Below are 16,479 nucleotides of genomic sequence, written 5' to 3'. Positions count from 1 at the left end.
AGGACTTCCTTCATCCGCAGGGGGCGTGGAAGAGGTGTGGTTGGGGCGTGTCCTGAAACAAGAGCAGCTATTGGTTAAAAATATCCAGTGCCATGCTTCTCGCCCCGCCTCCGATCTCCTGCTGGAAACACTAAGTGAAATGTTGGCAAGTAGGCCATGTCGAAACCTAGCTCAGGATTCTGCTGCAATGTGGGTGACAGAGCCATATGGTCACATGTCTGACAACAGCTGGATCTAACTGTAGTCTGTTTCCAAGGGCAACCAGCAGGATTTTGAAAGCAGGTGTGAATGTGGATGAAAAGAGAGCGAATGAGAGGTCTCAGACCCTGAAGGTGGGATTCCCAGCAGGCAGCGAGTTATCACCTAACCTGCTAAGATGGGAATAACCCCCTTAAGTTGGGGCCCCATGGAAACCAGATGCAGGAGGGCTGGTGCCCATGTGCTCCAGCTCCTGATGGCTATTAATAAGTATGACGATCCCTGGGCTGCAGTGACACCACACCTATCTCTGCTGTGCGGTGACGGGAGCAGAGAGCAGGGCAGTATGAAGCGTGTGCACTTCGCTCCACGCCCGGAGCATCATGGCGGTCTATTTCAGGTATGGGTACTGTAAATATAAGGGGGTGCAGATGTAACAGGGGGCAAACATTTCTTATTCTTGCAGATAAAGGCAGAAGCTCGCAGGTTGGCTGAAGAAGAGCGCAGGAAGGCGGAGCAGGTGAGCTCTGACCTATTGCTTTTTTAGTCCACGTGTTATTTATTACAGATGTTTTATATGTGTATATTTATTATGTTACGTGAAAAATGTCAGAAAAAAAAATACATATTAGACATGTAATGAACAGGAAAGAGAACGGTAATTAAATAACGCTTAATGACCAGTTATTTATTTATTTTTTCTTCATTTTTTTACACGTCTTTTTTTCAGCAGCCAATATATATATATTTTTTTTTGCATTGATGAGTCCGGACAAATTGTATTATCTCTTTAGCATTGCTTGGGGTACATATAAATGACTGTGTAATATATATGTCAATTTTTTTGTGATGTAAATGTAGAAAAAAAAATATTTTTGGTTTAGTTTTTATTTTGTTTATATTTTTCACACCAAATTGCAATGTGAATTAATTCTCCAGGTTACTTATTACGGCCCTGTAGATAGGTGAAGGGCTTGCTTTTTGTCATATGTATGTAATAAAATGTATATTATATGGAAATAATTGTTTTTTTAGTTAGTTTTTTATTACATTATTTCCCAGATGTGTTATATATGTACTGTGTGTGTGTTTATATACAGTATATATATATATATATATATATATATATATATATATATATATATATATATATATATATTTGATTAAAGATCTCTAGGGAGCCCTGTTAGATTGTAGGAACCGTAAATTTACAATTAAAGAGCTCTAAAATTACTGTGATTCATCATTAAAGGTTAATATTTATGGTCTATTTTTTTTTTTTTTCACACAATATTTATGAAAATTTATTTTAGCTGAACACCTAGCACATATTTTATGGTCACCCCATCCAACTGGAAGACTTAGGGCTCTTTTCCACTTGAGAGAAAAACAGACGAGTGCAATCCGATAAAAAAAATCGGACTGCACTCGGACCAATGTTATTCAATGGGTGACATCTCATCTGCGATTTTTTTCTCAGCTGAAATCAGACTGATAAAAAAAAATCGCAGCTTTCTGCGTATTGCTGCGATTCTCGGACGAGACTCGCCAATGTAAGGCTGGTTTCACATTTGCGTTTTTTTTTTTTTTGCGGTAAAAAACGCAAAAAAAGCATGCTTTTTTTCCCTAAATTTAACATTAAAAACGCATGCGTCTTTTGCATGCGTTTTGACGCGTTTTTGCAACTCATGCGTTTTTTCTCTGCATGCGTTGTGTTGCAGAAATGCAACATGTAGTAATTTTTGCGGCATTTTTTTTTGCCGCAAAAAAACGCATGCGTTTTTTTCGAGGCAAAAAAAAACGATTGATGTCTATGTTAACGCATGCATTTTTAAGCAAATGCGTTTGTTTGCGTTAAAAACGCATGCGTTTTTATTTTAAAAAAAAACAGAAAACACACTGATATGCCACCCCCCACCATAAAGGTGATAAAGGGATCCTAACCCTAACCCTAAAGGGATCCTAACCCTAACCCTAAAGGGATCCTATCCCTAACCCTATCCCTAACCCTACCCCTAACCCTACCCCTAACCCTAAAGGGATCCTAACCCTAACCCTACCCGTAACCCTAATCCCTTTAGGGTTAGGGTTAGGGTTAGTATCCCTTTAGGCATAGGGTACCGTTACACTATACGATTTACCAACGATCACGACCAGCGATACGACCTGGCCGTGATCGTTGGTAAGTCGTTGTGTGGTTGCTGGAGAGCTGTCACACAGACAGCTCTCCAGCGACCAACGATGCCGAGGTCCCCGGGTAACCAGGGTAAACATCGGGTTACTAAGCGCAGGGCCGCGCTTAGTAACCCGATGTTTACCCTGGTTACCAGCGTAAAAAAAAACAAACATTACATACTTACATTCCGGTGTCTGTCCCTTGCCATCTGCTTCCCGCACTGACTGACTGCCGGCCGTAAAGTGAAAGCACAGCACAGAGCGCTGTGCTGTGCTTTCACTTTACGGCCGGCAGTCAGTCAGTGCGGGAAGCAGACGGCAAGGGACCTGACGGACACCGGAATGTAAGTATGTAGTGGTTTTTTTTTTTACATTTACGATGGTAACCAGGATAAACATCGGGTTACTAAGCGCGGCCCTGCGCTTAGTAACCCGATGTTTACCCTGGTTACAAGCGAACGCATCGCTAGATCGGTGTCACACACACCGATCTAGCGATGACAGCGGGAGATCCAGCGACGAAAGAAAGTTCTAAACGATCTGCTACGACGTACGATTCTCAGCAGGGTCCCTGATCGCTGCTGCGTGTCAGAAACAGCGATATCGTATGGATATCGCTGGAACGTCACAGATCGTACCGTCGTAGCGATCAAAATGGCACTGTGTGACGGTACCCTTACCTTAGGGTTAGGATCCCTTTAGGGTTAGGGTTATGATCCCTACCCCTAACCCTACCCCTAACCCTAACTATTTCTGTTTATAGTGGGTTTTTTGCTTTATTTTGATGATTGGCAGCTGTCACACATTTCTCAGCATGCGTTTAAAAAACGCAAACGCATGAAAAAACGCATGTAAACGCGTCAAAACACCGCGTTTTTTTTCGCCACATGCAAAAACGCATGCGTCAAAAAAACGCAGCGTTTGCACGCGTTTACATGCGTTTTTTCACCATGCGTTTTTTTTAAACGCATGCGTTTTGAAACGCAAGTGTGAAACCAGCCTAAGTCAATGGGTGCGAGAAAAAAAAAAAAAATCGCACAGCACTCGGACCATGCGAGTGCTGTCCGATTTTTATGCATCGGTGTCCTTTGAAAAGCCCGTAATTCAGTGCGGTATACAGTAAAATCACGCTGACAGGTTAGAATAAAATATATATATATATATATATATATATATATATATATATATATACGTAGAATAGGTATATATACATATATATATCAGTGAGACACTATATATATATATACTGTATATATATATATATATATATATAATGCAGCGCTAGATAAGCCGGTAATTCAATGGCCGGCTTTTGCTATCTCCTTCACAAACCCGACAGGATATGGGACATGGTTTACATACAGTAAACCATTTCATATACCTTATTTTATTATATATGCCTGACTACTAATGTAAGAAGTGTTTGTGTGTAAAATTTGGGGGCTCTGTTAAAATAAAGGGTTAAATCACGGAAAAAATTGGCGTGGGCTCCCACGCAATTTTCTCCGCCAGAGTGGGAAAGCCAGTAACTGAGGGCAGATATTAATAGCCTGGAGAGGGTCCATGGTTATTGCCCCCCCCCCCCCGGCTAAAAACATCTGCCCCCAGCCACCCCAGAAAAGGCACATCTGGAAGATGCGCCTATTCTGCACTTGGCCACTCTCTTCCCACTCCTGAGCAGTGGTAGGATATGGGGTAATAAAGGGTTAATGCCACCTTGCTATTGTAAGGTGACATGAAGCCTGGTTAATAATGGAGAGGTGTCAATAAGACACCTATCCATTATTAATCCAATAGTAGTAAATGGTTAATAGTTTATTAAACGCTCAATCCCATTGAAGACCCTTGTCACCGGAAACAAAGTTAAAATAAAAAATCAACAATATCCCATACCTTCCGTCCTTCAGTCATGTCCCATGATGTAAATCCATCAGAAGGGGTTAAAGATTTTTACAGGCAGGAGCCTGCTAATGCAGCTGTGCTCCTGCCTGTAAAAGCTGGGGAATTAATGGAAGCAGGGGAACATAGCTACCTAGACTTCCGGCGCTGCGCCCCCTGCTGGCATAACCTCATATGAACTCCAGCGTGGGAATTTTTCTGAATATTTTCTTATGCTAGAGTTCATATGAGTTTATGCCAGCAGGGGGCGCAGCACCGCAAGTCTAGGTAGCTACGTTCCCCTGCTTCCATTCATTCCCCACTTTTTACAGGCAGGAGCACAGCTGCATTAGCAGAGCTTCTGGCTGTTAAATTATTTAACCCCTCCAGATGGATTTACAGCGTGGGACATGACTGTAAGGCCGGCTTCACACTTGCGAGTTTTACGGACGTAAGAGCGCAGAAACTACGTCCGTAAAACTCGCAAAAAATACGGCACAATTATTCTCTATGCCCCTGCTCCTATCTGCCGTATTTTACTGATCAGTATTATACGGCTTTCTACGGCCGTACAAAATCGCAGCATGCTGCGTTTGTCACCGTTCTGCGCAAGAAATACGCCAATGAAAGTCTATGGAAGCGTGAAAAATACGGATTTCACACGGACAAGCAGTGTGACTTGCGAGAAATACGCAGCGCTGTTAGAGAGAAAAGCCGGTAATTCAGTGCGGTGTACAGTAAAATCACACTGACAGCTTACAGTCCAATAGGTAGAATAAATGTGTACACATAGAATAGGTATATATATATATATGTCACTGAGACACATATATGTATATATATTACTATTTATTCCAGCGCTATACAGCTTGAAAGCCGGTAATTCAATTACCGGCTTTTTCTTTCTCCTTCCTAAAACCCGACATGATTTGAGACATGGTTTACATACAGTAAACCATGTCTTCTCTCCATTTTTTTTGCAGATTCCACACTACTAATGTCAGTAGTGTGTATCTGCAAAATTTGGCCGTTCTAGCTCTTAAAATAAAGGGTTAAATGGCGGAAAAAATTGGCGTGGGCTCCCGCGCAATTTTCTCCGCCAGAGTAGTAAAGCCAGTGACTGAGGGCAGATATTAATAGCCTGGAGAGGGTCCATGGTTATTGGCCCCCCCCTGGCTAAAAATATCTGCCCCCAGCCACCCCAGAAAAGGCACATCTGGAAGATGCGCCTATTCTGGCACTTGGCCACTCTCTTCCCATTCCCGTGTAGCGGTGGGATATGGGGTAATGAAGGGTTAATGCCACCTTGCTATTGTAAGGTGACATTAAGCCTAATTAATAATGGAGAGGCGTCAATTATGACACCTATCCATTATTAATCCAATTGAATGAAAGGGTTAAATAAAACACAAACACATTATTTAAAATTATTTTAATGAAATAAAAACAATGGTTGTTGGAGTATTTTATTCTACGCCCAATCCAATCACTGAAGACCCTCGTTCTGTGAAAGAAAAAACATAATAAACCAACAATATACTTACCCTCCGCAGATCTGTAACGTCCAACGATGTAAATCCTTCTGAAGGGGTTAAAACATTTTGCAGCAAGGAGCTTTGCTAATGCAGGCTGCTCCTCGCTGCAAAACCCCGGGGAATGAGTCTAAATATAGATCAATGAGCTATATTTAGCTTCATTTGCGGTGAGGCGCCCTCTGCTGGATGTTCATAGATCGTGGGAAATTTCCTAGAAAGCTCCCAGGCTTTCTAGGCAAGTTCCCACGATCTATAAACAGCCAGCAGAGGGCGCCTCACCGCAAATGAAGCTAAATATAGCTCATTGATCTATATTTAGACTCATTCCCCGGGGTTTTGCAGCGAGGAGCAGCCTGCATTAGCAAAGCTCCTTGCTGCAAAATGTTTTAACCCCTTCAGAAGGATTTACATCGTTGGACGTTACAGATCTGCGGAGGGTAAGTATATTGTTGGTTTATTATGTTTTTTCTTTCACAGAACGAGGGTCTTCAGTGATTGGATTGGGCGTAGAATAAAATACTCCAACAACCATTGTTTTTATTTCATTAAAATAATTTTAAATAATGTGTTTGTGTTTTATTTAACCCTTTCATTCAATTGGATTAATAATGGATAGGTGTCATAATTGACGCCTCTCCATTATTAATTAGGCTTAATGTCACCTTACAATAGCAAGGTGGCATTAACCCTTCATTACCCCATATCCCACCGCTACACGGGAATGGGAAGAGAGTGGCCAAGTGCCAGAATAGGCGCATCTTCCAGATGTGCCTTTTCTGGGGTGGCTGGGGGCAGATATTTTTAGCCGGGGGGGGGGGGGGCCAATAACCGTGGACCCTCTCCAGGCTATTAATATCTGCCCTCAGTCACTGGCTTTACTACTCTGGCGGAGAAAATTGCGCGGGAGCCCACGCCAATTTTTTCCGCCATTTAACCCTTTATTTTAAGAGCTAGAACGGCCAAATTTTGCAGATACACACTACTGACATTAGTAGTGTGGAATCTGCAAAAAAAATGGAGAGAAGACATGGTTTACTGTATGTAAACCATGTCTCAAATCATGTCGGGTTTTAGGAAGGAGAAAGAAAAAGCCGGTAATTGAATTACCGGCTTTCAAGCTGTATAGCGCTGGAATAAATATTAATATATATACATATATGTGTCTAATGACATATATATATATATATACATATATATATATATATATATATATATAGTATATATATATATTTTTTTCTTTTTGGGACACATGGATCATTTCTATAGCGGTATGTTGGTTTTGCAAGCCTGCGAGAAAACCACGCAGTACGGATGCCATACGGATTACATACGGAGGATGCCATGCGCAAAAAACGCTGACACACCCTGCCTACGGAGGAGCTACGGACCACTATTTTCGGGACATTTCAGCGTATTACGGCCGTAATATACGGACCGTATTTTCATACGCTGAGTGTGAAGCCGGCCTAATGGCGGAAAGGTATGGGATATTGTTGTTTTTTTATTTATCCTTTTTTACAGAACGAGGGTCGTCATTTGGATTGAGAGTATAATAAACTATTACAACACGATGTGTCTTTATTTCATTAAAATACTTTTTTCCTAATGTGTATGTGTTTTATTAACCATTTACTATTATTTGATTAATAATGGATAGGTGTCTTATTGACACCTCTCCATTACTGTCCTGGCTTAATGTCACCTTACAATAGCATGGTGACATTAACCCTTTATTACCCCATATCCCACCGCTACTCGGGAGTGGGAAGAGAGGGGCTAAGTGCCAGAATAGGCGCATCTTCCAGATGTGCCTTTTCTTGGGTGGCTGGGGGCAGATGTTTTTAGCCAGGGGGGGCCAATAACAATGGTCCCTCTCTAGGCTATTAATATCTGCCCTCAGTCACTGGCTTTACCACTCTGGCAGAGAAAATTGCGCGGGAGCCCACGCCAATTTTTTCCGTGATTTAACCCTTTATTTTCACAGCTAGAGCCACCAAATTTTACACAAAGAAACTTCTTACATTAGTAGTGAGGGATATGTAAAAAAAATAAGGGATATGAGATGGTTTACTATATGTAAACCATGTCTCATATCATGTCGGGTTTGGGAAGGAGAAAGCAAAAGCCGGCAATTGAATTATGGCTTTTCTGCTATCTATCTCTGTATTAAATATAAATATATATATATGTGTCTCAGTGACATATACAGTGGGGCAAAAAAGTATTTAGTCAGTCAGCAATAGTGCAAGTTCCACCACTTAAAAAGATGAGAGGCGTCTGTAATTTACATCATAGGTAGAACTCAACTATGGGAGACAAACTGAGAAAAAAAAATCCAAAAAATCACATTGTCTGTTTTTTTAACATTTTATTTGCATATTATGGTGGAAAATAAGTATTTGGTCAGAACCAAAATTTCATCTCAATACTTTGTAATATATCCTTTGTTGGCAATGACAGAGGTCAAACGTTTTCTGTAAGTCTTCACAAGGTTGCCACACACTGTTGTTGGTATGTTGGCCCATTCCTCCATGCAGATCTCCTCTAGAGCAGTGATGTTTTTGGCTTTTCGCTTGGCAACACGGACTTTCAACTCCCTCCAAAGGTTTTCTATAGGGTTGAGATCTGGAGACTGGCTAGGCCACTCCAGGACCTTGAAATGCTTCTTACGAAGCCACTCCTTCGTTGCCCTGGCGGTGTGCTTTGGATCATTGTCATGTTGAAAGACCCAGCCACGTTTCATCTTCAATGCCCTTGCTGATGGAAGGAGGTTTGCACTCAAAATCTCACGATACATGGCCCCATTCATTCTTTCATGTACCCGGATCAGTCGTCCTGGCCCCTTTGCAGAGAAACAGCCCCAAAGCATGATGTTTCCACCACCATGCTTTACAGTAGGTATGGTGTTTGATGGATGCAACTCAGTATTCTTTTTCCTCCAAACACGACAAGTTGTGTTTCTACCAAAGAGTTCCAGTTTGGTTTCATCAGACCATAGGACATTCTCCCAAAACTCCTCTGGATCATCCAAATGCTCTCTAGCAAACTTCAGACGGGCCCGGACATTTACTGGCTTAAGCAGTGGGACACGTCTGGCACTGCAGGATCTGAGTCCATGGTGGCGTAGTGTGTTACTTATGGTAGGCCTTGTTACATTGGTCCCAGCTCTCTGCAGTTCATTCACTAGGTTCCCCCGGGTGGTTCGGGGATTTTTGCTCACCATTCTTGTGATCATTCTGACACCACGGGGTGGGATTTTGCGTGGAGCCCCAGATCGAGGGAGATTATCAGTGGTCTTGTATGTCTTCCATTTTCTAATTATTGCTCCCACTGTTGATTTCTTCACTCCAAGCTGGTTGGCTATTGCAGATTCAGTCTTCCCAGCCTGGTGCAGGGCTACAATTTTGTTTCTGGTGTCCTTTGACAGCTCTTTGGTCTTCACCATAGTGGAGTTTGGAGTCAGACTGTTTGAGGGTGTGCACAGGTGTCTTTTTATACTGATAACAAGTTTAAACAGGTGCCATTACTACAGGTAATGAGTGGAGGAAAGAGGAGACTCTTAAAGAAGAAGTTACAGGTCTGTGAGAGCCAGAAATCTTGATTGTTTGTTTCTGACCAAATACTTATTTTCCACCATAATATGCAAAAAAAATGATAAAAAAACAGACAATGTGAATTTCTGGATTTTTTTTTCTTAGTTTGTCTCCCATAGTTGAGGTCTACCTATGATGTAAATTACAGACGCCTCTCATCTTTTTAAGTGGTGGAACTTGCACTATTGCTGACTGACTAAATACTTTTTTGCCCCACTGTATATATATATATACCTATTCTATGTGTATATATCTATTCTATCTTTTCTATTCTAATCTGTCAGTGTGATTTTACTGTACACAGCACTGATTTGCCGGCTTTTCAAAGGACACCGGCGCGTAAAAATCGGACAGCAATACGGATGTCATACGGATGTTGCGATTAAAAAAAAAATAAAAAATTCGCATGACAATCGCATGATTTACCTCCATTTTTTCGGTCCGTAAATCAGACCGTTTTTTTTTTCTCTCAAGTGGAAAAGAGCCCTAAGCCAAAACTCCTCTAATGAGTATGGCCACCATTAGAAGCAGCTGTATGTCAGCCTCTTTCACCCTAAAATGATCAGATTGTGGAGGATGATGGGTGAGGGGAGACCAGTAAACTCCAGATTATAACTCTCATGATTTTCTCTATCCAGGAGCTGACTAAGAGAGAAGTATTTAATGTGACCCATCTAGAGATCCCGGCAGAGCTGTTCGGCCTCCTCCGCACGGCGTCAGGTAAAATACCTCACCCACAGATAGTCTATATGTTGCCATAAATTGATTAAAGAAAACCCCTTGGTAAAATGATTTTTTTTTTTAATAAATCACATTAATTCTGAGATATAATCACTCAAAGATACAGGCCCAAAGCCTGAGGCTGCACTACTGAGGTGACCTGTATCACTATAATTTTCTAATTTTTCCTCCCTCCAGCTCAGAAGAACATCATGCTGGAGTATGTAATGCCGACTCACGTCCCGAGGGTGCAGGCCTTCACCCAGCTCACCCTGCCCCTCGACATCAACAACTACCCCATGTTCAAATACGTTCGAGTCTTTTTCAGGGTAAGATAAGGCACAATGGTGTTCTTAACTGGGGAGGGAGGCATCCATCTCTAGGCCCTTTTATCGGCATAGTTCAGAGAGTCCTAAAGGCCATCTCCAGTTTTACGGCCATAGACGTTTAAAATTTTCTTTTTGCTCAGTCCTTCTCTTCTAAGATCTTGACATATTCTTGTAGGAACCTCTGTTTGGGATGTTAGGAATGACACTCGGATCCTCGCTCCTTCCAGTTGAAGATGATCTTAAGCCACAAGCCGTAACGTCCTTCAAACTGGTAATTGTTTTATTTCACAAACAAATTATTTCATTTAAAATGTAAATTTGACTGTAGAAACAGGAAGGCAGTACTATCTGTGCCTACATCACTTAGTAAGTGCTTCCAGTGCCTGTGAACACTTTTCCTCCATCTGTATATCATTTAGTAGGTAAGACAAGGGGACAGTACTATCTGTGCCTACGTCACTTAGTAAGTGCTTCAAGTGACCATTAACACTTTTCCTCCATCCTGCTATTACTTATAATATTTGTTCAATGAGACAGGGTGGCAGTACTATCTGTGCCTACATAATTTTGTGAGTGAGACAGGGAAACAGAACTACCTATAACTACATAACTTAAGCCACAGAAAAGAGGGTGGTACCGAGGTGGCAGTCCTCTTACTGCCTACTTGTTTTACAGAAAGAGACATGAAGATAGTACTATCTGGATCTACTGTATGTTATTATTAATGGTCAGCAATACAATACCATCTGTGCCTACATCATTTAGTAAGCGCCTCCTGTATCCGTGAAAAGTTTTCCTCAATCCAGATATTCTTTATATAAATTAGTCAGTGTGAGACAGGGAGTAAGTACTATCTGTGTCTGCTTCATTTACAAAGAGGCACAGTGAGGGAATCCTATGTACACCTATATAATTCACAAGGAGAGACAGTGAGGCAACACTGCATCTACCAACATCATTCCATGTAGAGACAAAGAGGTAGTACTATCTGTTTCTACATAATTTACAGGTAGAAACAGGGACACAGTACTAGCTGTATCTACATAATTTACAGGCAGAGACAGGGACACAGTACTAGCTGTATCTACATAATTTACAGGCAGAGACAGGGACACAGTACTAGCTGTATCTACATAATTTAGAGGCAGAGACAGGGACACAGTACTAGCTGTATCTACATAATTTACGGGCAGAGACAGGGACACAGTACTAGCTGTATCTACATAATTTACGGGCAGAGACAGGGACACATTACTAGCTGTAGCTGCATTCTGTACAGTAAGAGGCAAGGAGTTAGTACTAGCTGTGCCAATGTAATTTAATAGGAAACAAATGAAGGCAGTACTATCTGCATCCATTTTTATGCAAAAATAATGTATTATTTCCCTAGCAAGATGACCACCAGATGACACTATAACATAAACACAGATATGGCGCCCACCTTACTGACCTGCCAGGTACTTTACCATCCATGTCTTGTCTCCTTATAACCAAGGTGTTGAGGTTCATGGGTGACCCGTTCCTTAACGGAGCCCAGGAGATCTTATTTGGCAATTACATCATCCAGAAAGGATTGTCCAACACTGGTCTGCGGGATGAGATCCTGGCGCAGATCGCCAATCAAGTCTGGAGGAACACCAACCCGAACAACGAGGAGCGAGGCTGGTACCTGCTGGCCTCATGTCTCAGCAGCTTCGCTCCGTCCCCAAACTTGGACAAGTATCTTCTGAAGTAAGACTGTTCGAAAAATCAGATTGAGATCAAGATTAATTTTTTTGGGTTATGCCCCAATATTAGCAAGGACAGTCCTGGGTGATAAACCCGTGGTTTCTGATAACGACCCAGGATCCGATAGTGTTGGTTCAGCCGGGTACTGAATAACCATCATCCGTTTTCTATTTATGTGAGAGTTTGTACAGGATTAGGAAAGCATGACTGCCTTATTCTAAAAACAGCGCCGCTAATATTTACAGTTTGTGTCTGGAATTGCAGCTCCATAGGAGTGAGTAGTGTGGAGCTGAAATACCGCTCACAAGCTGTAAACAGGAGTGGCGCTGTTTTCTGAAGAAGGAACTTTGTTTTCTAATCCTGAAAATCCCTTTAAGTGGGTTATTTCCATTTTCTTAAATAGGTGTTTTCGGACAGAGCTTGTAAATACAAGCACTTTTGCAATCGACTGCTTATTAAAATTCTCAGCTGTTCTTGAGATAGTAACACTTTTCTTTTGTTTACAGCTGGTTGTCTAGGAAACCGACCACCACTGCCAGACAGCAGAACATAACCAGTGCTTACAAGCTTTTGTTCTATTGAACTTATAACCACTGTTTTGAAGCCAGGATCACTGAAGAGCACCATTACCTCCTAATCCTACTCAATGCTTACAAGCTAGATAGCAATGGTGGTCGGTCTCCTAGACAACGAGCTGTAAACGTAAGAAAAGCGTTAATATCTCAAGAACGGCTGCAAATTTTAATAAGCAGTGAATTGCAAAAGTGCTTGTTTTTATAAGCACTATCCGACAATATCCACCTATGAAGATGAGAAAACCCCTTAACCCTTTTACGACCTATGATGTATAGGTACATCATAGGTTGCCTCTCTCCCTCTGATGCGGGCTCCGACGCTGAGCCTGCGTGTTTTCCGGCACATGACAGCTAATTTGATCTGCTGTCACGTGCCCCTAACAGCCACGGGTGGAATCATAATCCACCCATGGCTGTCAACATGTTAAATGCTGCATCTCTGAAAGCGGAAGCGCGTCACAAACCCCTCCCATTGGCGCCCCTGTCACATGATCGCGGGGCACCAATGGGTTGGTATGATAAATGGGATTCTGCAAAAGACTCCTGTGCTTGTCAACCCTGCTATGTGTAGCACGTGCAATCAGAAGATCACAGCTTCAAGTCTCCTATGGAGACTACTAAAACCAGAAAAACGTAAAAAAAAGTTTTAAAAAATATAAAAAATATATAAAAGTTCAACTCACCTCCCTTTTGCCCCATTCAAAATAAAGCAATATAAAAAAAATACAAATATTTAGTATTGTCACATTCAGTAGCACGCAATCTATCAGAATATAAAAATAATTAATGCAATCGGTAAACGGTGTAATGAGAAAAAAAAATCAAAACTCCAGAATTACGTTTTTTTTTTTTTTTGGCACCACAACATTGCAATAACGAGTGATCAAAAGATCATATCTACGTAAGATCGGCACACAAAAAATAAGCCCTCACCCAGCCACAGAGCCAGAAAAGTTTAAAAACTTGAAAAATTGCGCCATTCTTTTTTTTGTTTGCACACATCAGAATTTTTTTCCACCCCTTAAGTGAAAAAGAGCCTACAGATGTTTTGTATCTGCGAAATTGTACTGACCTGGAGAATCATAATGGCAGGTCAATTTTAGCATTTAGTGAGCAAGGTAAAAAAAAACAAAAAAAAACAAAACAAGTGTGGAATTGCTCTTTCTCTGTAATTACAGCACACTTGGAATTTTTTTCTCATTTTCCAGTACACTATATGGTAAAAACCAATGATGTCGTTAAAAAGTAGAACTCATCCCGCAAAAAACAAGCCTTCACATGGCCATATTGATGGAAAAAAAAAAAAAAAAGTTATGGCTTTGGGAAGAAGGGGAACAAAAAACGAAAATGCAAAAATGGAAAACTCCGAGGTGGTGAAGGGGTTAAAAAATTCTCAAAAGTGACCTAGCATAGGAAGTCTTAAGATCGGGTGACTCCAAAAATTGTGATTGAGGTTTCAAGATGCAATATGGACTCAATTTTTCAGGTACGTCTCGGACTACGCATACGATGGCTATAAACCCATTTGCCAACACAAGCTCATCCTGGCAATTCAGAAAGCTCAGCAGGGCTCCGAAACCGCACGGACATTCCCGCCCTGTTTAATGGAGTGGACAGCAAGCAGAGAGAGAGCCAACATGGCCTTGGACATCCACTGCTTCGACGGTACGAGACCGAGCTCAGCCTTACGTTACTGCTGTGCAGTCTGTATGAATTTACACTAACCTGACAACTGCTGCAAGACCTGACAACAACAATCACTTTTTCACCTTTTTGTGCAGGTGCAAAAATGCTGTGCCCCATCCATTCATGGACTGATGGCGAGGAGATGGCAGGGGACGTCCTTAGACACAGGTGAGCTGCAGACGACGGGGACGTGTCGGAAAATAATATATAATATAACATTTTAATGTTTAAAATGGAATAAAAAATAATAAACCCAAAATAAAATAATAAAAATATAATTTGATGTAATAATAGTAATAATAATAATAATAATAATAATAATCTACTATATAATTGTCTAAGGGTCACTTCCGTGTTTCTGTCTGTCCTTCTTTCTGTCGCGGATATTCATTGGTCGCGGCAAAACAGCCACGACCAATCAGCGACGGGCACAGTCCGGAAGAAAATGGCCGCTCCTTACTCCCCGCAGTCAGTGCCCGGCGCCCGCATACTCCCCTCCAGCCACCGCTAACACAGGGTTAATGCCGGCGGTAACGGACCGCGTTATGCCGCAGGTAACGCACTCCGTTACCGCTGCTATTAGCCCTGTGTGTCCCCAACTTTTTACTATTGACCCTGCCTATGCGGCATCAATAGTACAAAAATGTAATGTTAAAAATAATTTAAAAAAAACAAAAACCTGCTATACTCACCCTCCGTAGTCCGCTGAGCCGCTCGCGCCGGCCGCCATCTTCCGTTCCCGGCGATGCATTGCAAAATTACCCAGAAGACTTAGCGGTCTCGCGAGACCGCTAAGTCATCAGGGTAATTTTGCAATGCATCCTGGGAACGGAAGATGGTGGCAGCCGCGCGCGTATCACCGGAGCTTCGGTGGATCCCAGGGGTGAGTATATAACTATTTTTTATTTTAATTATTTTTTTAACAGGGATATGGTGCCCACACTGCTGTATACTACGTGGGCTGTGTTAGATACCGCGTGGCTGCTATATACTACATAGACAGTGTTATATACTATGTGGGCTGTGTGATATACTACGTGGGCTTTGCTATATACTGCGTGGGCTGTGCTATATATTACATGGCCACTGTTATATACTGCGTGGACAGTGTTATATACTACGTGGCTGCTATATACTGCGTGGGCTGTGTTATATAGTACGTGGCTGCTATATACTGCGTGGGCTGTGCTATATATTACGTGGCCAGTGTTATATACTGCGTGGCCTGTGTTTTATACTACGTCGCCTGTGTAATATACTGCGTGGCTGCTATATACTGCGTGGGCTGTGTTATATACTACGTGGCTGCTATATATTGCGTGGGCTGTGTTATATAGTATGTGGCAGCTATATGCTGCGTGGGCTGTGCTATATATTACGTGGCCAGTGTTATATACTGCGTTGCCTGTGTTATATACTACGTCGCCTGTGTAATATACTGCGTGGCTGCTATATACTGCGTGGGCAGTGTTATATACTATGTGGCTGCTATATACTGCGTGGGCTGTGTTATATAGTATGTGGCTGCTATATACTGCGTGGGCTGTGCTATATATTACGTGGCCAGTGCTATATATTACGTGGCCAGTGTTATATACTATGTCGCCTGTGTAATATACTGCGTGGCTGCTATATACTGTGTGGGCTGTGTTATATACTTCGTGGCCACTGTTATATATTGCGTGGCCTGTATTAACGCATCGGGTATTCTACTATATGTATGTATATAGCAGTGTCGGGATCACACTCAGTCGGAGCAGCCTTTGGAAGTCGGGAATCACCAGAAATAATACACAAGACACGTCTTGTATAGTGTATCACTGGGAAGTCTCTGAAGCACGCCTGCCTTCAATGTGCTATCCCTTCTTTATATAGTTGTTTCAGTAGGTTTAGTGGTTATACAAGTTTTGCATGTTTAAACAAAGAGACAAAACAGGAAAGAAAGAAAAGAAAAGAAAACAGTTTCGTGGGCGGCAGTTTCACAACAAACAGTACAAAGGCAATTCCACAGACAAGAAAAACAGGATTTCATACTATAGCTAAAATGTCCTTGAATGGACAG

The 16,479-nt window shown here is 41.8% G+C and overlaps 1 protein-coding gene across 1 annotated transcript in view; it reads left to right on the top strand.

The window, feature by feature from the left end:
• The window catches only part of MYO15A (myosin XVA), an 86,400-nt gene that overhangs the window by 22,779 nt on the left and 47,142 nt on the right, over positions 1-16,479 (top strand). Inside the window, exons 24-30 of the mRNA XM_069735648.1 lie at positions 665-718; positions 10,018-10,099; positions 10,298-10,428; positions 10,604-10,699; positions 11,924-12,159; positions 14,218-14,396; positions 14,513-14,585. Coding sequence (XP_069591749.1) covers positions 665-718; positions 10,018-10,099; positions 10,298-10,428; positions 10,604-10,699; positions 11,924-12,159; positions 14,218-14,396; positions 14,513-14,585 — 851 coding nt within the window. The remainder of the gene's footprint in view (positions 1-664; positions 719-10,017; positions 10,100-10,297; positions 10,429-10,603; positions 10,700-11,923; positions 12,160-14,217; positions 14,397-14,512; positions 14,586-16,479) is intronic.

This window comes from Ranitomeya imitator, chromosome 7, assembly GCF_032444005.1.
Source record: "Ranitomeya imitator isolate aRanImi1 chromosome 7, aRanImi1.pri, whole genome shotgun sequence".
NCBI lineage: Eukaryota > Metazoa > Chordata > Amphibia > Anura > Dendrobatidae > Ranitomeya > Ranitomeya imitator.
This window is presented reverse-complemented; position numbering and strand designations above follow the sequence as displayed.